This window comes from Thunnus maccoyii, chromosome 18 (assembly GCF_910596095.1).
Source record: "Thunnus maccoyii chromosome 18, fThuMac1.1, whole genome shotgun sequence".
In the NCBI taxonomy this organism is placed as follows: domain Eukaryota; kingdom Metazoa; phylum Chordata; class Actinopteri; order Scombriformes; family Scombridae; genus Thunnus; species Thunnus maccoyii.
In genome coordinates this window covers 4,061,873-4,086,287 of record NC_056550.1, presented here as the reverse complement: position 1 = coordinate 4,086,287, position 24,415 = coordinate 4,061,873, and the positions used below count along the sequence as shown (strand labels likewise).

The following is a 24,415-nucleotide window of genomic DNA, read 5'->3' as shown; positions in this document are numbered from 1 at the left end:
GGTGGCCCTTCTGTTACACAACACAATTATCTCTGCTCTGACCCATGAGATGCTGAGTCCAGCCCCCCAGAACCGTAGACAACACTAGATTAGCTACTGCTACTACCTCAGTCTCCAGTCTGCTTTTTGCGTTTGGGTTCTGTTTGCTAATGTTACATCATTAGCATGATATCTGCATACCTTTATCTTTGTGTGACACTAACAAGGAAGACTATGATTTGCACTCATGAGCACCATGTGACTTGTATTTTGAGGAGGATATATGATGTAATAATGGTATGAAAATCAATTAGCAGACTTTTGAAACTTGCTTATATCTCTGGCTTTAAAATTTGTCTGAACAATATGTGAATTAAACAAAGCTGACGGTTTCGAATTTGGGTTTTGGAGAACTATTTGTTTCGGTTATGAAAACAGCATTTTTTTCTCTGCATTATATCAATTGCCATCAATTATGATTTAACTACTTATTACAAATGCTCAAGTGTGACCCATTGACTGTAAACAAAAAATAATTGGCATAGCCACCATGACATCACCCATTGGTCTGTGAACTCTCATTTTGAAGCCTCCTTTTGACCTTCGTCATCTTAGATTTTTGGAGCCAGAAGTGTCCATATTTGGTTGAGAGGGTGGAGCTGACCCAAACACTAGCGTTAGCTGCTAGCTTGGTTACCACAGTGCTTTTACAGTCTATGGTTAACTGTGTTAACTGTGTTAACATCATCTATGGTTAACTGTGTTAACCATAGACTACCATAGACAATTTTCGCTAGTGAAAAACAATCTTAAAACTATTATAACAAAATGTACTTAACAGAAAAACTGAACATCTAACTCCTCAGAGGATCTTTTAGTACAACCAATACTGAACAAGATCTTTTTAGGCGACCAAAATGTTACAATTAATTTTCATGAGCTGAAAACACACTGAAATAACAACAGCTATGGCTACGACTATACTCTGTGAATCTGTGGTTATGCAATGGTTACGCTACCAACCAGTGTTGTTGCAGTGGTAGCAACCTATCAATTACAAGGTGGCCATGCCCTAAAGTGTACCCTGCTTTATTGTCTATTTTACTCTAAATGGGACCATAATTTACAAAATTAACATCATGCTGTAAAGAATAAGACTTGAAACTAGAGATTTAGACCATAAACACATTATGAAACTGTTTACTGAGGTAATAAATCAAGTGAGAAGTAGGGTCATTTTCTCACAGACTTCCATACAATCTGACCTATTTTTGGAGCTCGTGGAGTCGCCCCCTGCTGGCCTTTAGAAAGAATGCAAGGTTTAAGTCACTTCCGTATTCCGCAACCGGTGCACACGCTAGCTCTGAACAAATCCAACTTCATCTGAAAGTGTTATTCAAGAACCTGCTATTATTTTTCTACGACTGGACACCCTATACGAATTTGAAACTCCATGTATCGTGCCATTTTACATCTTTATTGAGACATGGATGCGCTGTGCTGTGTATTTCTGAACTTTAAACTTTGGTTGACTTAAAAAAAAGTAAGTGTGCTTTTATTCTGAATACATTATTTCCGCCGGCCACAACGAATCTTAGACTTCCGGTTTGTGAGCTAAAGGCGGAACAAGCGGCCCTTTAGAGGGAACAAAGGACGACTGAGTATGTATGTTTACATTGTTTCCATCAGAATTACTAGAACGCATTACGTTTGTACTATATTCTAACTTTGATGCACAAATTGACGGAAAATATATTTGGTTCATCATTAGCTAACTTAGCCAGTAAGTGTGGGTTAATTACCCCCATGTGCGTTGCGTTAGCCGGAGCTTGTATTGTTCGTTAGCCTAGCTTAATCGGCGAGCTAGGTTTGTGCAAGCCTTTGCACACTTCAGAGGTGTAGGGCACACCGGTCTGGACAAATGTGTATTTTGAGTGCGCCTGGGGTTTGAAACTGACTTGCTTTGAAAACTATTGAATTGAATGTGAGTTTCAATATTATTATACGGCAAACGGCTCCTTTGTGTTAGCAGGTTTAGCTAATAGGCCAAGCTAGCTTTTTAGCTCATCAGCCATTGTAGTCATTGATTGTTATCGGCTATACTCAGCCACATTGAATCATTTATTGGTTTCTTTCTGAAATTTTGTCTACCAAACGACTAAATTGCAATAGCAGCGCGATTGTAGTTGAGCTAATTTGTGTGGCTGACTTTTTTTCTCGTGTTTTCTAATTTAGGTTAATTAGTATGGATTTAGCTTGAGCTTCTTCGCCCAGTCTTCAGCGACGATGTCAAGTAAGTAAACACAAATGTTAATAACAGGAAGGTTTCACTTCATTGTTGATGTAATGGTTTTGGTGTTACTCCTGTTATTAGTTAGTTTTGTAAATAACCACCCGTGAACAGTACATTATTTTCCTTTTGCCTCCTAATATAAAATCAATAACAATTCAATAAAGGAGATGGCATCAGTGATATCAGTAAAAGGCAATAACATCTCTCACGCGAGATGCAGGTCAACTGAACCTGTGTTTTGTTTTCAGAGTTCAAAGACTTGAGTCTGCCTGTTCATCATGGCAGATTGGTCATATATTGCACAAAGGCTAAAATACATTTGATTTAGTACTATGACATGGATGATTGTGAATATTTGTAGACATATTTTGGTAATAGTTACATACCCAGGTTTGTAATATCACGTTGAGTCATTTGGATGTTTGCCAAAGCTTTCCAAAATGCACACATTCCCTGATTGGGATCAATAATGGTTTTTTTGGGGTACAGGGCTATCAATCAAATTTACATTATACGTTTTTAACAACAATGTTTTTCAGACAGGATGGATTTGGGTAGGTCAGCAGGAACAACTGCAACATGCTTACATTTTAGAGATGCCCTTAGCTGACAGTCAGCGGTATTGGGTTTGAGGCTGATACCTTTTGTTAAAACATTAATTTAAATTAATTCTTTGTAGACCTATATTTTATTTGGTTATGTGTTTATAGTATCATTTTCATTTTGAAATATATTGATTTTTATTGTATTATTGCAGTTTTATGAATACACAAGGCACACTGTGCTGCTGTACATCGTGCCTTTTTTATTTCCTTTTTCAGAAAATACAGTTTATAAAAATTTTAGCTGTCATTCTGTGTTCTGTAACGATGAAAACAAAAGATGACAAAACTGACAAGATGAGGTTTGACTCTTCAACTTATGATTTGATCTTTCAGTGTTCACCATCTAGCAGTATAATAAATCAAAATAAATAAATGAATACATGATTATAAATTAACCACAACCATAAAGTATATGAACCATATGTACTAGGTTGAACCAACAGAACTTATTTTTCCTTGCTTTCACAGAAAGGCCATCATACGCCCCTCCCCCTCCCCCTGCCCCAACAACAGTAAGTGTCCAATTCTGTTCCAGTCTTAGCATCTACTGTTTAGTGGCCAATGGGCCGTGTTAGCTCTGTACACACTCTTTGGTTCCTTTTTTTATCTTTCTTTCTTGCAGTATTACTCCTTCTTTCTCCACATTTTATATTGCTTTCATTCAGTTTCTCTCTCTGTCTGAACACACAGAGATTGCCAAAAAATCTTCAACTCTCCATCATCGCTCTCACTCCTGCTTTTTCCTGTCATACCACCACTTACTTAACGTCATCAAAGGTCTTTGCAAAGACGGGGTCATTTTCCTCCTGTGCTTTTACAAGTTTCTGTCAATTGATGGTTTAAATTCTTAAGTCATATTTCAGAGTTTGGCTCAGATTATGATAGCAGGCATATGTGTACTGTTATAGAAACATGCTTGTTTAGCTGCTTTTCTTATCCTTACGTTCAGTTGGATGGCACAACATTGTGCAAAGTTGAATGCAATGATGCAGTCACATGGTTAATTAAATGCAACTTATGCTTAATAGGGAATCATCTGAGCTTGTTGCAAGGTCCTGATTTATATGCAACATTCACATGTTGCGCTCTCATTCTGAACGCCAGCCTGCCAGCCAGTTGCCTTTTTTGCCCTGCATGATGACATCATGGAAAACAAACAAGCAAAAAACTATACATATATTTTCATGTTCTCCCACTTTTCACTTATTTATGTTTATCCCTCTTCCTCCTCTTGTTTGTGAGCCATTTCTCATTCGTGTTTTGTCTCATTTGTCTTCCATCAGCAAATGCCTTCCACCCCAGGGTTTGTCGGCTACAACCCTTACAGCCATCTGGCCTACAACAACCTCCGGCTGGGAGGGAGCTCCGGAGGCTCCAGCAGGGTAATGAATTGATGGAGGGATTTGGAGGAAAAATGGCGAGAGGGATGGGTTCAGGACAAGAGGGAGGGTATGAAGAAAATTTGGGGCACGGATACAAAAATGAAGAGACAGGAGTGTAAAAAACACATGATGATGATGATAATAATGAGCAAATGATTGTAATAAGAAAATGGGGAATCACAGAAAAAAGTAATGAATGTCAGTTGGGAGAAAGTGATTTAACCAGATGACAGACAGAGGGATGTTTTTAGGTTTGTGTTATGGATCAAATAAAGGAGAGGGAGGTATATTAAAAACCAAAGTCAGGAGGGAAACGAGATGTAAGTAGACTATCAGTCAAACATTTGAACAGAGGAGATGGAAGTAATCATGGGCGGGTAGTAACACAGGTGGGAACTAGTGGCAGCAACAGAGTGATTTAGATTGAGGCCAGAAATCAGGATTAGGTTTTGGGATCTAGATAATAAGATAATAAGAATTATTTCATCTTGCTGCTGGGTTTAAATCAGGAAAACAAGCTTCACTTTATTTAATATTTTTGCCGTCTTCAGTTTCATAATTGTGACTCATTTACAGCCCCCGCTGTTTCTTTTTTGAAAAGTTCACCATCCTTTCCCCAGTCATAAGTGAAATACACCACAGTTGGGCTCAGTGTATAATGCTATCAGCTTTGTTTTAACTTAAGAAGTTTACTCCTACTCATTGATTCTATGTTAATGTTGTCACTGAAATGGCAGTAAGTTTTGCTTACTTAAATCCTATAACTGTGCAGTCACACCCCAGATTCTGTCATGTAGCTAACTTATAAAGCATTAAAGTGCTATTAAAACATCGTTCTAAGGTTCTGAAATGATGCTTGTACTTATACCAAAAAAGAACATAGTTTATAGTATAAATTGTTGGAAAGTGTAAATTAAAGTAAGATGTATTTTTATTGTCAATAATTTTGATCCATTTAGTCATTTCAATGCAAGCACTACAGTAGAATTAGCAATACTTATAGTCAGACAACAGAAGTGATATAAAAAGTCAGTTTTACTAAACTTCTTGGGTTCCTGTCAAGTGGCAAATAAAACTGGAAACTTGTAAATGACTGTGGACAACATAATCACTATGATTGATAATCTACCAGTCTTTTTCCTTTTAAAGCTTTGTCAGAACACAGGATAGTAATATCAGGCTACACATTTTGTATTTTTCAGTTGTTTATTGATGCATGATTTTTCTTGTCTTTGTGTTGTTTCTGCTTGTGAGTCATAACAGGCAAACTACTTTTGTGTGAATGTTTTTGCATTTTCCTGTTCAAAATGACTCTTTCAGGCAGTAACTAATGCTCTCTGCAAACCAAAGCAAGATCCCTCACCAGCCATGAGGGTTTTTTAAACCCCCCCCCCCCCCCCCCCCCCCAATTAGTTACTTTGAAAAACAGATGAAAGAAATTGTCTGTGTTTATCTGGTGTATTTTTGTAAATGGTCAAACCAAGCTGTCTTGGCACTTGGCACAAACTTTAAAGGTCCAACCTTTGCCCTGTGTTATTGTCAGATAGAAAAGTATAATAACTCCCATCAACAGCTAGTTGTTGCTGTTCTTCAGAGGCGGTGGACATGCAAACAGTAATACAGTTAATGGAATACATGCCCAGTTTAGTTCCTGATGTTTTAGCCGCAAAACTCATGTGACTGTTGTCTTCCTGCATGGCAGTCAGCCAACCCTCCAAACACACACAGACACCTTATTCCCTTTTTGTAATACTTTTATTCCTTTTTGACAATCTCTAAAAATACGTGTGCAAAATATTCTGTTGCCAACAATTCATTTACGTGCATGTAAATGAATTGACATGCATTATAAATGCATCTATCCAGTTATAAGCTTTCAGGACCACTTGAGTGTTATGTATTGTCATGTTTATGTGTGCCTCTTATTTTACAAGCCTCACCATGACCACACCATAATCAGCTAATGTTTTTTGTTTGTTTGTTTGTTTGTTTTCTATCTAAACTTCTGTCCCTTATTTATTTCCCTTCTGTCTCCTCACTCACATCTTCTCTGGCTTTTCTCTCTCCGTCTTCCTTCCACAGAACTCCTCAGGCATCACCGTCCCAAAGCCTCCCAAACCTCCAGACAAGCCACTGATGCCTTACATGCGGTACAGCCGGAAGGTAAGCAGGAAGGTAAGACACCCATCCACGGTGTCTGCTTTTACTGCTTGTCCTCCCATCCCCTGAAAGGTTGCAGGGGTTTGAGGGTGGGAAACAGCCAAGCCATGACGCCTTCACCACCACCTCAACCACCTAGTGGAGACTCCTCCACTCTGTTTGTCTCTTTGGCTTAACGTGACCTCCTGTGTTTTTAACGATAAAGATGACTTGCATCTCCTCTCTTTCCTTTGTGCAAAGCATGCTCCGCTCCTGCCTTCATTTCCCTCTTTTGTGCTCATCTCTTCCCCCGCTTCTCTAGTTTTCAAGCTGAAGGTTTAACATTGAATGCTGCATAAAGACAAAATCTACCGTAAAGATTCACGTTGGCATCGAACTGCTGATTCTGTCTTTAGATGTTTTTCCATTCCATTCCATCCAGTCTTGTGGCAAAGCTTTTATGCCAGTTAACAGTTAATCATTTTGTCCAGTAGATATACATTTTGGAACTAATATTGTATTCTTGCCTTTGCACTTTATTTCCTTCACTGCCTTGTAGTTAATTTACAGTTGACTGCAGTTGCCCCGTAGTGACCATATGTTTACTTTGTGTGCGTGTGGGGGTGATGCTCCTGCTTGTGTACGTGTGTCTTCGTCTTGCGTGTGTGTTTATGCTTAGGTATGGGACCAAGTGAAGGCATCCAACCCGGACCTGAAGCTGTGGGAGATTGGAAAGATTATCGGAGGGATGTGGAGGGACCTGACTGATGAAGAGAAACAGGACTACCTGAACGAATATGAAGCTGAGAAGGTGGGCTAATATTCCAGTCTGCACATCACCATCTGTACTTAGTGTTTTTATCTGTGTACACTTCTGTTGTCTGAAAGTCTCTGAAATTGTGAAATTTGTGTGGGTGGTAATAAAAAAAATCTGTAGATGCTCAAATACTGACATAGTATAATTGGATTCAGTCAGTTTAAAGTGCCAAAAATAACAAATTCTAAATGATATGTGCATAATCAAGCACATTTAATCCCCTGGGCAATGACTGTCAGGGCGTTTATATAATGCACCTACAGATTATACATTTACTTCAGTCTATCTTTAATGTATTGTTTCAATCCAAGTACAGAAAGTTTCATAAATTTGATTCCCACCATTTTTTTTCTAGTGTCTTTGGTCTTTTCATTGAGTTTGTCTGTCTCATAGCAACCCAAACTAAATGAGGACTTGTTCTCTTTTATCTTTGCTTATTTTGTTCTGGTGTAAATTGTATCATGTATAGGTAGGTAACTATATATTAAAGATCCAATTGTGACACTTACACCAACACCAATCTCAAAAATCTACATGTTCTCATCTAAAATCATGATATCAACATTTTTTATTAAACATGTGATGAGTCATTTGTATCTTTTTTTTTTTTTTTTTTTTTTAAAGTCTTGGTCATAATCCAGTTAACTGTGAATGAGCCAGGTCTTTTGTAGGTTTGGGCTAAATGACTTGTTGCTATGACAACCACTATACATTGTTCATATGCCCACTGTGAAGGACTAAACGATCCAGGCTTGTATCAGATCTGCAACATTCCAATCAAAGTCTGTCATCCGTTGGGAGAACAAGACCCAGACAGGTGGTTGGGAGGGTGGAGGACCTCGGCCAGTCGTAGTCACATCATCTCGCTCAGCTTGTTGTTTTCTTTTCCTCTCTCCCCCTCCCAGATTGAGTATAATGACTCTTTGAAGGCGTACCACAACTCTCCAGCCTACCTGGCGTACGTTAATGCCAAGAACCGTGCCGAGGCTGCGATGGAGGAGGAGAGCAGGCAGAGGCAGAGTCGTATGGACAAAGGAGAGCCGTACATGAGCATTCAGCCGGCTGAAGACCCTGATGGCAAGTCTTGGATTTGGATGTTTGAAAATCATTTATAAAGTACTTCATTTAAGATGTTGAATAATACCTCAAAAACTTGACTAGATGTGAAAAACAGTGCATTTACACGAGGGACAGTTCTTGTTTGGATTATCTCTTTTGCACTTTCAACATATAAAATGGTTTGAAGGTTATTTTAGTGTGGACATCTTCAGTTAGCTTGCTACCCCGCTCCTTCATGTTGGTCAGTTAAGTTTCCTCTTTTTCCTCTGCCCAGACTATGACGATGGTTTTTCAGTGAAACACACGGCAGCAGCTCGCTTCCAGAGGAACCACCGGCTCATCAGTGACATCCTTAGTGAGATTGTGGTTCCTGATGTCCGCTCAGTGGTCACCACAGCCCGCATGCAGGTCCTTAAGAGGCAGGTCCAGTCTCTTATGGTGCACCAGGTATGTTGGCAACCCATAACATAAATACTTTTACTAAGGTTCCCCTAATTTTTTTTGTTTTTTAGTAATTGTGAGCCAGAATTGAACAGGGAAAGATGTTTCATAGTTGAAAAATATACTCTTCACTTCTCTCTGATGGACAAACTGTAGACTGGTGACACTGATTCGAAACACAGTGTTGGCATTTCTGTACTTCAGTTTCTTGTCATTTATCAGCTGACATATATGCAGATACAGATATCTGCAGTGAGCTGATAGTAGCTGATATATTGGTCCGGCTCCCCCACACTGTTGATCAGTCTCTGGCTGCAGAATTAGACCAAACTAAAGTAATGGCCAGCAATGTAGGAGTGTTTCTCTCAGTGGCAGAGGACAAACTCCATATTTGAGCTTTACTGATATATTTCAGAAGGTAATTTAATGGACTGTATCAGCCTTTATAGAAAAGTTTGGGGTTTTTTTTCCCCCTGCTGTATTACACACATACTGCGCTATGACCCCAAATCTACAGACTACTATTGAACATACCTTTACACCAAATGTTAGGCACAGGTGGTAACAAGTATTATCCACAATTTTATAATTAGCTTACAAGCCATATATTAAACTATAAAAGCTAACCACAACCAGGTAAATGGCTGACTCTGACGTGAGATCATTAGCTTTTTTTTTTTTTTTACTGAGAAAGCTTGATGATGTTCTAGGATGTTAATGTTTTGTTCATGTTATGTTAAACAAATGTGAGTTACTAATCAACCTGAGACTTCAGTGTTTTTCACTTGCATGTCTTGTTGGTTCCAGAGGAAGCTGGAGGCAGAACTTCTTCAGATTGAGGATCGCCACCAAGACAAGAAAAGACGCTTCCTGGAGACCACAGACTCATTCAACACTGAACTCAAGCGGGTACGGCACTACTTTACCTTGAGACACCTGAATGTGCAAGAAGATCTTTAAACATTTGGACCGTTTGTCCACAGATTCATATGATTTAATTACCTATGAACTAAATATCAACGTAAGACTCATCTGTAACTGGGGGAAGCTGCTGTTGTAATAGTGTTTTCTCTCTGCAGCTCTGCAGTCAGAAGGTCGAGGTTGACATGGAGAAGCTAGCAGCAGAGATGGCAGCTGCTGAAGAGGCAGCCAGGCGCCGGGCAGAGGAGAGGGAGCGTGAGGCAGCCGAGCAGGCAGAGAAAGCGGCTCAGCAGGCTCAGCAGCAGCAGCAACAGCAGCAGCAGCAACAACAACAACAACAACAACAACAACAACAGGAAGCTGCTGGAAACAAAGCTGCAGAGCAGAGCAGCACTAATGCTAGCAGCACTGCTAACCCCGCCTCAGGGACCAAGGAGGAGGACAAGCCCACTCCAATGGAGACAGGTACCTACTGATACCTATATTTTATGTGTTTTTCGTTAATAAAAACATGAGTTTTAAAAAATTAAATTACACATTCAAATTTGAGTCTGAAGACACCTGAATTGAACTCAAGTGGCACTATATTTCTGAAAGTTTGCATTTCATGGGATATTACTAGTGATGTAAGAGCAGCTTTTCCAATGGCAGGGGAGAGGAAACCTTTGGCAGCAAGGAGAGGTTAGAAACGAAAGCAGAATGGTATAAGTGGCACAGCTGAAGTATTAAATACAGTTTTATAGTGACTTTGAAGGAATCAGTCCAGTAATATTTTGCCATAGAGCTCCATTATTATAACAGATCAGTGATCTACTGATGGTAGACATGGTGACATGTTCCTTCATTACCATCAACACACACTGTAGTTTATTTTGACTCAGTCCTACACACACCATCCTGCTGCCAGAAATACTCGCTAGAGCATCAAATGTGTATCAGTCCGCCACTGAAAATAGTCCCCAACAAATGCGCTATTTCCTCCTGTTTGAGTAGTGTTGGTTAAAAACTACAGTGACCAGCTTCTTTAGGAAAATACTGAGTTTGGACACACCTTCCTCCAAACCTTTGACTGGTACTGTATTTGTGAGCAGTTTAGATTCATGTCTTCAGTTGGAACTGTGGGTTTGGGGCTGAGAGCCACAGACAGGAAGGGAAAGTATTGACCTGGAATAAAGCCAAACCTTATCCTAATAGTTTGTTTGTTGTTCAACATTCATTTGATCTAAAGCAAATTTCCGTCTGTCATTCTTTCTCCAGATGAGGCAGCGCCTGCAGAGCCCTCCTCAGACCCCCAGCCTGCTCCACCTCCTCCACCTGACACCCCTTCTTCTGCCTCTGATAAAGCAACTCCTCCCCCTGAGCCCCCCAGGGAGAGCACCACTCCTAGCAGCAGCACCCCCAGTGATGACAGCAGCAACAGCATGCCCCCTCCACCTTCAGACAGCACCCCCGGAGCAGCAGCCCCAGCAGCTTCAGACCCCCCGGGGGCTCAGGAAGCCAGCCCCAGTGCAGGCAACCCTAACATGGCAGCAGCAGCAGCAGCACCTCCTCCTCCTCCCCCTGCCTCAGAAGAACCAGCCCCTCCTCCACCACCACTACTGCCCCCCAACCAGAGTAGCCAACAGTATGATATGTAATAGTTTGTTTAGACACACAGTGGTAGCTGTAGACCTTCCTGTGCTGCAACTCTCCTGTACTCCTCCTCTGGATGGAGCAGCAGCACTGTAGTTGTGCAGCAGGTTTGGAAAACATGGACTGGTGGTTCTATCATAGCAGATGTTGGGAATGAGAATGTTTGGGGGTCCGTTAGTAAGGTCAGTAAGTAGTTAATATACGTTTCATACAAGAGTGATTCAGGATGTAGGGTTTCATCATCCTGCAGCTGGACCAAACTCCTTGTAGGAGAAATTAGAGGTGAGATTAAATCTGCGTACATTTCCTGCAAATGTTTTCAGAATGCCTGCTTTGGTCATGTGAATGAGTTCATTGAAACGTCACCAAAGAGTACCAAATTTGACCCGAGTGAGTTTGTGCTCCAGGCATTGTGCAAGCTATTCCTCTTCTCACTTGATGGATTTTTTTTGTGTGTGTGAAATAAGGACAATACAGTGTGTAATGAGGATACTAGAGAGACAGTAAAATAGCAATTGACCAACATTAACCCTATTGGCTGCCTAGACATCATAAGCAACTATCCAACTCAACACTTAACATCCTTCTTATTACTGTCTGCTCCTGTGTTGTCCAAAATCCATCCCATTTGGTCTTTTTTTTTTTTTTTTAGTCCTCAGATACAGTTTCAGTCAGCAGTGTTCACATTCACAAGATCAGCAGTAATACTGACCTGTGACCCAGATCACATGTCTGCTTGGATTGATCAAAAGTCCTTTTTATTCTCCGTCACCTTGCTACTGTGAGAGGGGTACTCATTACCAGCTGCAACATTGCTGAAGTTTGTTGTCTGACACAAACCAGGATAAAGTGATGAGGTTACGTTCTCTGTAGAAGCTAAACTGGAGTTGCTTATGATGCGAAGTCCTGCTGATGGTTGTATATCATATACATACATAGTTCTAATGTAGACCTCAGAACTCCCACTGTGTAGACTTTATACTGTTGTACATGATGTGGCTGAAATGTTTGACCTGTATATTCCTCAGTCATGATGTATAAACCTTTAAATCAGCCCTTTATATTTTTCTGAATTAAGACCACAGCTGTATCCTCAAGAGGTTTTATGACATAATTCTTGTCTGAATTCTCTGAAAGCTCAACGTATCATGTGGTGATAAAGTTCAACCTCGCATGGAAGGACCTCAACCTGCCCCCCCCCTCCACCTCTCCCTTAAAAACCTCAGAATTTTGTAGTTTAACAGTTTGTGATTTACAAACTTCTACTTTGTGTTTTTAGAAATCTAGTACAGCCTTTTTAGATAAAAGAAATTCAGTCTTAGTCTTAAACCTGTATTCTTAAATCAGATGCCATTTCTAACATGTTTGAGTTTGGCTGGGTGATGACGCATCTTGTGTGTGATGATATTTCAGGTCTGAAGTTAAGTCTGGAGAAAGCCACATTTAAATGATTTGTACACACATTCTGCATGCTTTACTAACAACAAAACCATAATCCTGCAAGTATTTGAACAGTTACCGATGACTTGGAATCAGTCAAGGAGTTGAGCTGGAGGAAAACATATTTGTCATGAAATGTTTTTTATAATTTTCAGTGTTTCATTTCAAATGAACAACACACGATGTGCATCTTGTCATTACACTGACAGCTTTTGGAGTATCTCCAAGGTGCTTTTTAAAATATGTGGATGATAAAATGACCTGTGTTGAGTATAAGAATGGATGTTCAACACGCACCTGTATTCATCACATTTATGTAGAAAGTGACATACACATTAGCATCTAATCTGTAAGAGCTTCTCTACAAGTTGAGGCTTTTTTTTTTTTTAAAGCTATTCAGACTACGTTCCTCTGTTAGACTGCATATTCCTGTTGACATGACAACCATTTAACTTCACCAGTTAAACGCTTTTCCTCATCCAAATGTAACCTCAGTCATTTATGCATTTAAAGGACTGTTTTCTTACTTGAATTGGACTGTTTTTAGTAATATAACTGTTTGGGTTTTTTTTTTTTTTGCATCTTTCTTTTGTACTGTCTGAACTTATCTATCCAAATAAAAACAATTTCTCAGTCTTTCAACACCTATTTGAGTTTTTCTGTTACACTAGTAGTAGTGATTGTTTCTTATATTTTACCTTAATGATTTTAGAAATCAGATTTTCATTAAAACTGGGCTTTATAAAACTAATCAGTTGGATTTTCATATGGGTATTTCAGCGTGGTTTTCATCTGTACTGCACATTTTCAAAGGGAAGCGGCAGAAGTACATCATAAATCATAATTAGAAAACTACAGATACAAGTAATAGTTGACTTACTTTTATACTAGAGAAGTAATAGAAATTAGAAAGCTGTGTACACAAATGTGCTTTATGTATGCAGTGCCCAAGTGAAGTTAGTGAAACTTTCTATATTTTATATTAATCACAAACACAATGAGGCAAAAAGTAGTTATTCATAGTTAGTCATAACAGTTGAACACTAACACACAGTAACACTACAATTTCTGCTGTCTGAAAAAGATGTAAGCTGAAGCCACAGCTTATTATCTCTCCCATTGTCACAAATCATATATAGCATCATGTGACATTATGATCATACATTTTTACATTTGTTCAGTAATGATTTTTTAAACATTTTAAACTTACCCAGTGTGCTTCCTGTTTTCAGTTCCTCACTACAACTATTTGTATTTTAACTTTATGTATTCCCCCCAGGCTTCCTCACAGTAAATCAATACCAAATGATGAAATTGTATAAAAAAATGCACACAAAATACTGTATGTAATCATGAAATTGAAATAATCCAGTGCATTTTTAAAGTTCAGCCGCCATATTTAGACATATGATTATTTCATGTCTTTCCTAATAATTTGCACTGTCTGTGTGGAAAAAACAGATTTTAAACATCAATCATCAGTCCCCTTATATTAATACTACTGTATCTGTATATAATAAGGAGAGACAATGTATTATGGAGTTGAATAGTTTTTAAAAAAAAATGTAAATTTAATAGGTTCATATTTATATTATGTATGTGTGTGTATACATGCATAATATACCGTATGTATAAATGTAATACAGCATATGGTAAATGTGAAATAAATGTAAAAAGTTAATAATATATATATATGTATATATATATATATATATATATATATATATATATATACATATATTCAAGAATTTCAAATCCACTGTAAAAATCCAGCTTCAACTGATTAATTTCTTTCATTTCTAATAAACATTTACCACCAAAACCATCAGAGCTGGGAATGCATTTACTTCACTGATCTGTGCTTAGGGCCCTGTGGCCACCAGGGGGCCCCCAAAGATGAAAAAGTGCTTACTTAGAACAGTTAAAGCATCACACCACATTCCTAAATAAATAATTAGCTAAAATTTAGACTATTTTTAACAACTTCATTTACAAAACATGACTCACAACAATTTCACCATTCCAACTTAATCATGATTTGGGGGTTAGGGGTCACGTTTGATGTTTTTTTTTTCATGTCTTCATTTGTCAAATAAATAGTAAGAAGTACATTTCCCCCTGAAATGTAGAGTAGAAGTATAAAGTGGCATGAAATGTTAACACTCACAAGAATGTGTACTCAGGTTGAGTAGATGTAGTTAATTTCCACCACTGAACAAAGCAAAGTCTGTTCTGAGCTCGTGCAAAGTTGACATTTTGGAGATACATGGTTTTCATTGGACAGACTAAAAGCAGACACTATGGGTGACACCTGGCTGAGGTCATGTGGGGATCAATGAACTCCTGAGCTGCGTTTCGGCGACATTCCGGATTGACGCGCACGCATCGGCGTCACCGTCCGGCGCCCCTGACGGCGGGAGGAAAAGCTCACCGGAGCGCAGCGGCGCAGCAGCAGACAGATGGTCAGTGTCGGTGTCTATGTCGGTGAGCGTAACCTAACCTGTAAACTAACCTATTCACCATGAGCCACCGGCACCGCGCGCTCAGCTGCCTCCTCGCCGCGCTGCTGCTGCTGCACGGTCCGCGGCGCGTCGCGGAGCTCGCGGTGGCGGCGGAGTACTCTACCAAAACCGACTTGGACTACGAGTTTGGCGACTACCGGGGGAAGTGGTGCATCGACGACCACGGTTTTGTTTACGGCATCGGAGAGGTCTATTACCCGAGCCGCACGGCTTGTCCGTGCACTTGCACCGTGGACGGTCCAGTGTGCGTCCGACCCAAGTGTCGCCGCATCCATCCCCAGTGCACGCGGATCAGGTATAAGGCATGCTGTCCGGTGTGCGAGGCTATGTCCAGGGTCTGTGTCTACAGGGGCAAAACGTACCGACTCCTAGAGGAGTTCAGGGTGAGAATGATCCAAACTTCTACACCCCCTCCCTGCCTCCCTCCCTCCACCCATCCACAAGCTCCACACAGCTTCAGACTGATTTCATGAGGCTCCTGTTGCGTTATCGCACGTCACCCATCTGTGATATCAGAAGTATGAGAATATTAGTGCTTTTCGGGAATTTACACGAGTAAATTTGCTATTCAAGTATTCAACAGCACTTGTTGCTATTCTACAAGTGCTAGTCAGTGAGCTTATTTGATCCACTGTACATAATGATCTTTTTTTTTATTTAGCTTGTCTGCATGACAGGACTATATTTCTGTAATATTCACAGGTAAACTTAAAGCCATCCTCCAGTCCAAAATGTGTTTTGCTTATTGTTGCTTCACTGTGATGTTTGAGCTTCACTGTGCAGAATGATGTATGTGCAGAGTTTGTTTTCACATTCATCTGCTGAAGGAGGAAAGTTTCTGTGTGCTCACTTTAAATCTTTTAAGTGCAATACATGTATTGCAGTAATTGTGGTCCAGTACCCAACTTTCGCAAGTGTAAATTTGAAACCTCAGGTTCAAGAAGGGACTTTTCACTGAAGTAGGAGACATCTTGTATTCAGCCATTAAACTCATGTAAGATTATCATTATGTCCAAATTAGCTGGGAAAAAGAATAGAATCGTGTATATTATAATTGCTGGATTAACCCAAAGGCTTCCCCTTTCCCACTCCGTACATACTTTGTCACCTTCAAGTACCCGTCAAGTGGTGTGCATACAGCAGACTACACACGCAGCTTCATTAAATTTTGACTATAATTTTAAACCAGTGCTCCTATGCTGGACTAATATACCTGAACCAAGATTTTCTGTGTGAGTTAGTTGTGTGTGTGGTTTGTGGCACCATATGCATAATATCGCCTAAAAATAATAAAGGTCTCAAAGCCAGATTTTGACAGAGAACCTCTATGAGACAGGTCACAGGGTGTGGTGTGTTAGGACGGGGCCTCGTCTATAGCCTGTGAAATGTATTACATGTCAAATAATGTGTTGCTGATATATCATTAAATGGTTAAACGTGTGATACATTCAGGTTTATTTGTAAAGGTGGGGTCCCAGGGTAGTTGTCCCTTTTGTCTGAATAACCCAGCATTTATAATAGTTACTATAATTGTTTCTCAATACAGAGTTTAAAGCTGCACTAATAAATATTTTTATATTAACAATTGAAAAAATGACTGTGTAATTGTAAAACTTTCACTGTATAATGTGAGAGGGGTTTCTTGTAGTGAAGAAACCACAGAGAATTATGACCCAACTTTGCAGTTTTTTCTCTCCTCAGCTCAGAGCTTTTTAGCATCTTTCAGCTCCTTGTTTTTGTTTCACTGTTTGGTTCAGTCTGGCCACTCTCTTTAGCGTCGCTGAGTGGCGGTGGCTTGCATGTGTTGGCTTCCAGTAAAATCTAGAATTGAATTTAAAATCCTTCTCCTTACCTACAAAGCTCTTAATGGTCAGGCACCATCATATCTTAAAGAGGTCATAGTACCCTAGTACCCTAACACTGCACTCCCAGAATGCAGGCTTACTTGTGGTTCCTGCAGTCTCCAAAAGTTGAATGGGAGGCAGAGCCTTCAGCTATCAGGCTCCTCTCCTGTGGAACTGTTGCACCCACGAATCACACTGGACTCAGGATGAACATATTTTTTAGAAAAAGAGGGATGGTTTTATTCTGAAAGAATAAATGAAAACAAACTGTGATTTTGCTGGTCTTCAGTAGCTTTACTCTTTACTAGGTGTAACTGCCAACTGAAGAACGCAGTGCAAACCAACCATTTATACACCCAGATTTGCTCTTGTGCCTTTTCTCAAATCAGTTATGCCTTAAATTGAATGGGGGTATCTGTATGGTATCTGTAAAGATACAAAATCAATATCATATGCATAAAATAATGTCACAATTGAGTGGGCAGATACACATAAATATCCTATATGTCACAGAACCATCTTCCAGACTCCCTCTCTACATTTAAGATTAGGCTTAAAAGTTTCCTTTTTGATAAAGCTTAGAGTTAGGGCTGACCAAGCTTGACTTGGACCAGCCTTTGGTTATGCTGCTATAGGCCTAGACTGCCGGGGGACTTCCATTGATGCACTGAGCTCCTCTCTCCTCCTCCTCCTCTCCATCTGTATGTATTCATTTACCATTAATGCATGTTACTAACTTGACTTCTTCCCCGGAGTTCTTTGTGCTTTCTCATCCGCAGGAAACCTCAGTGAACAGGCTTTGGCCCGTGGCCGTGGGGATGTCCTTCTCCTGCCGCTACTGCTGTTTGTTGTTGCCAGTCATGTATCTGTTGATGTTGTTGTTGTTGCTGTTGTTGTTCTACTTCTCTGTCCCCCCTCCCTCCCCCTTTCTCTTTCTCTTTCAACCCAACCGGTCAAAGCAGATGGCCGCCCGCCTAAAGCCGGGTTCTGCTTGAGGTTTCTACCCGTTAAAGGGGAGTTTTTCCTTACCGCTGTCACCAAGTGCTTGCTCATGGGGGAATCGTTGGGTCTCTGTAAATTAAAGAGTACGGTCTAGACTGGCTTTATTTGAAAAGTGCCCTTGGATGACTTTTGTTGTGATTTGGAGCTATATAAATACAATTGAATTGAATTGAACTTAAATTCAAACTCTGTATTTCAGTTGTCAAGGTGTGAGCGATGTCGCTGTGAGGCCAACAGAGAGGTGTATTGCACCATTTCAGATTGCCCTGCCCCTCACTGTGTCAACCCCACCTACGAACCCAACCACTGCTGCCCCGTCTGTAAGGCTGGTAAGACTCATTGCTGTGTTACAATCCAAGAGCTTTCTTTCTCTCAGTCCAGCTCTTTGGTCCATGGCCGGTACCTATAAAACCAATCTCAGGATGTCCAAGAAATGTGCTTCGGATATACATGGCTCCTTGAGCATCACTAATATTATGGGTAACCCTCTGAATTTTCCTTTATTGCCACTTTCAAGCCAAAGATTCTACAGAGGCAATTGAAATTGTAGATATATTGTGATGAAAGTTACTAAAAGTACATGTGCTTCCAGAGGATGAACCCTTTCCATTTTAGACAGTCAGCAGTCAGTTATAGCACCACTCTCAGTGTCAATTTTGCACATTCATGCTAACAAGAGGATAAACCAGTTTGAACTAAAGGCCTCAGCGTCAACTATTACCATAAAGACTATTTCTTTGGTAGAAGGTAGTTTCAAGGAAAATTGCTCACAGTGAGGTCTATGGATTATCCTGCAACGTTGATTTTGGAAAAAAGAAAAAGTTGTTGCTGTGTTGTTGTTTGCTGAGTCATTGTTCTAGTCTTTGAGCATCACAAATGTAATTCATTCACTTAAGTTTAAATCTAAGCACATAAACCTAAAACTATCTGCATGCACTAGGTAGCACTATGGGTCAGTAGTAAAATATATCTTTTGGTAATTTAGGTGAACTTACCCTTTAATATTATATCACCTCCACACATTAAAATCCCTTCAGTATCAGAAGACATAATGTAAATAAAACAATTGAGTGTATACACTGTCCTGCTGCCAGAAACTCACATATGGCAACAAATGTGTATTATTCCGCAGATGTCACATAAGTCTAGTTTCCATCCAAACGTAGCACAATCTGATTGTCTGCTGTTATTTTTCATCTCTTCGGTGGAGCAGCAGCTTGAGTGACGTTAGGTAAACACCTAACGTCACTCGAATGTGATTTCTTTGCTAAGTCTGTTTCCATTTTCTTTTTAGCAACACATCAACTTTTCCACCTAAGACAAGCTTTACTTTTTTTTGATATTTCTACTTATTTAAATATTTCTAGCATTTCCACTCAGATCTTTTTATATGCAAATTTAAAATGAGCATAAAAACAGGAGGATGGAAATGTACTTATAGCCAAGAGTGCTAATGTAGTGAAAGCTAGCTGGTGAGATAGCTGTGCTACCCTTAGATAAAGCTAAAACTAAATTTAATTATTGATTTTTGCCTAGCTGTTATCTTTTCTGACGAACTGACTTTCACTCACGTTGATTCAGTTATTATTTATTGTAGTGATGACAGATGGACACCTAGCAAAAGGTAAAAGCATTTGTTTTCTATAAGCAATTGACTTTTAATGATCAAAATAAATTTTAATTTTCTGAAACAAACTAATTAAAATGGACAAAAAAGAGCAAAAACTGAAAGACCACATTTTATTGGTAGATACTACATTTTCATATTACATTCCATGAAGATTACCTGAAAGCAGAGTGAGGTATCTGCATGTTTTAGGTATTATATTGGTTGAGAGGCTGTCATTTTGGGGGTAAAATAATCAGCCTAATAAATAGGCTGAAAATGACTATGCATAACATGAAGGCGTTAGAAGCTGTCAAGCCTGAAAACATAAAACCCTTATATTCTCAATATCACTGCCTCAGTTACTGCTCTCTGGCTGTGTAGGGCAGCACAGGCAAACCGTTTTGGTTTATAAATGATGGGCTCCAACATGCAGTCTTATTTTACCTTCCATACATGGCATATGGCTCAGGTCAAAATCTGGTTGTCTGAATCAACAGTTAACCACTTTCAGCCTCTTAACTGGCACTTGTTTCATCCATGTGAACGAATCATCCGCTCCCCTCTGTGCTGCTACAGACAGCTCATAGCAGGAGCGCAACCACATGTGCTGTAATATCCCATCTCACTGGCTCACACACACATAAACACACACACTTAAGCCCATGGCCTCTGTGTGTGTGTTAGACGCATCATTGGCAAGCTGTTGTTGTGACAGTGTGTGTGTTCGCCCTGTAGCTTTCAGAAGCAGCGCTGGTTATGTCACCTCACACACCCTGCAGCTTATAGAACCATCCCTGTTATGTCATGCATGCTTTCATTGCCACTTAAAGTCCCTTTCTAATATCGGTGGGATTTGTGTGTGTGTGTGTGCGTGTTTGTGTCAGACAGGAATAGCAACAGGGATAATAATATTACTTGTCTTATATCTTGCTTTTTTGAGGAATAAAATGTTAAACCAAAGCAGCTAAACAAACAAAAGCATTATTAAATCGATTATTACCACCGCATGAACATGCTATCTGCGTTCTAGTCGCCTTGCTACTTTATGGCAGTTGCAGTTAAGTTGTAGTTTCTATTTTTACTTTTCCTCTGCTGGACAGGCAGTCGGACAGATGGTTTGGTGGGATGCAGCAGTACTATTGAGTCGCTCTGTTGCGTCATTGTTTTTTTAGTTTTTTTTCCTCACTGCTGCCAAATTCCCTCATCTTAGCTGTGTTTTATGGAACACAGTTGGATCTGGCATCAGATGAACTGTACTTCCTGTCCTCCCGCTGACTGGCGTTGGTAATTGTTTCACAGGTAGCTGCCAAATAAAGGAACCCCCATCTGCCAGTGAGGGATGCAAATGATATCAAAGACAGGCTCGTTTACATTTTTGCCTACATGGTATACGTCCAGTCCAAACTGCATATAACAGCTTTATTGAAAATATCAAGTTATATATTACAAACACATGTTGAAGGGAAAGAGAAATAGCTTCTGCAGGAAGGATTGTTTTGGGAAGAGACAGTTTCATTTCACCTCATATAAGAGTTGTTATTTGTAGCTTCTACATGTTGCATGTATTTTGACATCCACCTCTATTAATATCAAACACACATATGAGGATATTTTAGAGTGGACATGAACCACAATTGAAGACTTTGTTCTGCATCAGATTAGCGGTAGTTGAGGAAAGTTGTTTAAAGCTGCATGCGTTTGGTTTTTTTGGCCACTTGGGGGCAGCAGAAACAAGCGGTAAACACTTTTACTACTCAGCAAAAAATGATATTTGTGTAAGCAACTTACCCTGCTCTATCTTTCCTGTCCCTCTAGGTCCCAACTGCTTTGCTGGGAACAGGATTATCCCAGCCGGGGAGCGTGTGAACATGGATGAGCGGACAGTATGCTACTGCACCTACCGGGACGGGACGTGGCACACCCACCCCCAGGCTACCTGCGAGCAACGCCCCCAGCCCAGCACGACACCCAGCGCCCGCACCGATACCCCTGGGGATGAGGACACCAGGGGGAGAGGGGGGAGGGCATTTATTCCCAGACTGGATGTGATACCGTGAAGTTTTCGTTAAATAAATGTCTTATAGATGGCAGAGCTGCTCTACAGGTACAAACAAACTCTAACTGTATCTATTAGTATCAGGAGAGATAAACTGGGCTTCAATACCATTACTCAAACTGCACATTTAGGTTTTACACAACCATTGAGAATATTTCAGTGGAGGTCTGTGTAAAACAAATGTGGAGGTCAAACTGATAATCTGCAGTTGGGGTCAAGGTTAAGAAGGAACTGTTGGGTGAAACTGGCAACACCCTTAGGGAAAAAAATACTTCAGACACCTTCAGACACTTGTTATTTTTTTATGGATTCTTAATATTTTCAGTTTTATTGTAGGTTCAGGTTCCTGGCTATCATTTGTAGCCACACTAGCATGATGGCTGTAATGATGGCAGTGTCAGTCTGTCGGTGCACCACTGGTCCAGACTGAAATATCTAAACACCTGTTGGATGGATTGCCATGAATGTTTGTACACATATTCATGATCAAGAGAGGATTAAGTCTACTGACTTTGATGATCCCTTGACTTTTCCCCTAGTGCCACCAGTAGGTTTACATTTTTGTTTTTTAGTTACATGTTGACAACTGTTGGATGGGTTGTCATGAATTTTGGTACAGACACTCATGTCCCCATCAGGATGAACTAATAATAACTAGTAATAACTTTAGCAACACCGTCACTTTTCATCTAGTGCCAGCATCAGGTCAAATTTTTAAATCGTCATTTATGATCAAATACCTGCAAAACTAATGGCATTCCCATCAGCCTCAGTTGTACTTTGTGTTTGGTGCAAATTAGCAATTGTTAGCATGCTAACAACTTAACCTTGGACAAATTAAAATACTGAACCAATATTGGCACTAGTTGAAAAGTGAGGGATCACCACAGTTATTACAATTCATCCTCAGGTGAACATAAATGTCTCAAAATCAAATTTCATGGTGTCCAGTAGTTGTTGAGATATTTGACTGAAAACCACAAATACAGTTGTGGAAGAAGTATTTCCTTTACGTAAGTAAAAGTACCAATACAGCAGTATAAAAATACTCATAATAGAAAATACATTATTATGAGTAAAAATACTCGTAATAAATATTATGAGATTGATGTATGTAAAGTATTCCAGTAAAAGTAGTGGTTTGGTCCCTCTGACTGATATATTATTATATATGACATCATTAGATTATTAATACTGAAGCATCAGTGTTAGAGCAGCATGTTACTGTTGTAGCTGCTGGAGGTGGAGCTAGTTTCAACTACTTTATATACAGTTAGCTAGTTTAGTCCAGTGGTTCCCAACCTAGGGGTCGGGCCCCTCCAAAGCAACACCAGATAAATCTGAGGGGTCGTGAGATGATTAATGGGAGAGGATAGAAGAAAAAACAAAGTTCTGATACACAAATCTGTTTTCAGTTTTGGGAATTTTTCACTAATCTTTGATTTTGCTGAAATATTAGATCATTTGAACATTTATTGAAATGAAACCATGTGAGAAGTTTAGAGGGAAAAATTTGGTGGAGCTGTTAACAACTCATAGACATGTGAAATGTGACCCCGACTACACACTGGTTTTTGTAAGACGTCAAAAGCCAAAAAGGTTGGAAACCACTGGTTTCATCTTAAACAATGTGTTGTATTGAAAAGCTTGTTATATTATCCATTGTGTCAAATCTTCATCTGAAACATAACTATAGCTGTCAAATAAATGTAGTGAAGTAGAAAGTACAATATTTCCCTCTGAAATGTAGTGGAGTGGAAGTATAAAGTAGTATCAAATAAAAATATACTAGTAGTATAAGTACAAGTACAAGTAAAGTACAAGTTCCTCAAAATTGTACTGAAGTACTTGAGAAAATGTACTTACTACCACCGCACAAATGTCAACCTCGTAGAGGCACTAGAGGAAAAGTCCGGGATCATCAAAGTCATTTGATTCAGTGCCTGGGAACCATGAATGTTTGCATAAAAACTTAATGGCAATCCATCCACAAATTGTTGAGATATTTCAGTCTGGACCAAAGTGGCAGACCAACCAACAGGCTGACATTGCCATTACACCAATGCTTAATTTATTCTCTCAGTTTATCCCTTCCTGCAGATGGCCACAACGATAGAGTACAGGATGCTCTTCTTTGTGCTACAGTCCCACTATCTATGTGAGGTCTGGGTTAGGGAGGTGTGTGAAATGAATGTATATGTGATATACGTGTCAGAGTGGAAACAAGTGCTGGGTGCAGGTGGTGGCCTGGGTGCTCTCCATGGCCCTGCTGGTTTCCGTCTGTAAGCAGAGAGAAGCCAGGGAAGTTCAAGTAGACCACACACACACACACACACTCAATGATAAGAATGACTCGGTAAGCAGAAAACTGGATGATTCACTCAGTACCTGGAGTAGCAGATGGTATGCTATACGTATGTAACCTTAGAGTGCATGCCAGATAATGTATCTCAATCCTGCTAGTTTCAATTTGTGACTGGTGACATACTAAATAATGTGGCTTTTTTCTCTTGAGCAATGATCCTACAAAGTGATCACTGATGATTTGGCTTCCTTGGAACTTCATTGTCTCCTGTTCTTCAGAAAACTCATATTAAAGAGCTGAAAACCAGACCTTTTGTAGCTAACAAATCCATCAAATTAGCACCCAATTTCCCCATTCAAACATCATCTC

At 39.8% G+C, this 24,415-nt stretch overlaps 2 protein-coding genes across 5 annotated transcripts; both read left to right on the top strand.

Annotated features, from left to right (window-relative positions):
- The first annotated feature begins 1,539 nt into the window (after positions 1–1,539).
- On the top strand, positions 1,540–13,350 carry LOC121884595 (SWI/SNF-related matrix-associated actin-dependent regulator of chromatin subfamily E member 1-like). Of its 4 annotated transcripts, none has more exons than XM_042393464.1 (11): positions 1,540–1,640; positions 2,215–2,272; positions 3,346–3,389; positions 4,161–4,259; positions 6,342–6,434; positions 7,078–7,209; positions 8,121–8,292; positions 8,549–8,721; positions 9,523–9,624; positions 9,795–10,101; positions 10,894–13,350. In XM_042393464.1, exons 2-11 carry the CDS (start codon positions 2,266–2,268, stop codon positions 11,271–11,273), a joined length of 1,509 nt encoding a protein of 502 aa, XP_042249398.1. In that variant the 5' UTR covers positions 1,540–1,640; positions 2,215–2,265; the 3' UTR covers positions 11,274–13,350. The 4 variants fall into 4 exon arrangements, with proteins under 4 accessions (XP_042249398.1, XP_042249401.1, XP_042249399.1 ...); XM_042393467.1 differs by having other exon boundaries at positions 1,541–1,640; positions 6,342–6,422; XM_042393465.1 differs by having other exon boundaries at positions 1,578–1,644.
- Positions 13,351–14,973: 1,623 nt separating this feature from the next.
- si:dkey-283b1.7 (von Willebrand factor C domain-containing protein 2-like) lies at positions 14,974–22,478 on the top strand. The gene is made up of 3 exons (XM_042392973.1): positions 14,974–15,613; positions 18,276–18,405; positions 21,501–22,478. Exons 1-3 carry the CDS (start codon positions 15,230–15,232, stop codon positions 21,740–21,742), a joined length of 756 nt encoding a protein of 251 aa, XP_042248907.1. The 5' UTR covers positions 14,974–15,229; the 3' UTR covers positions 21,743–22,478.
- Positions 22,479–24,415: the final 1,937 nt, after the last annotated feature.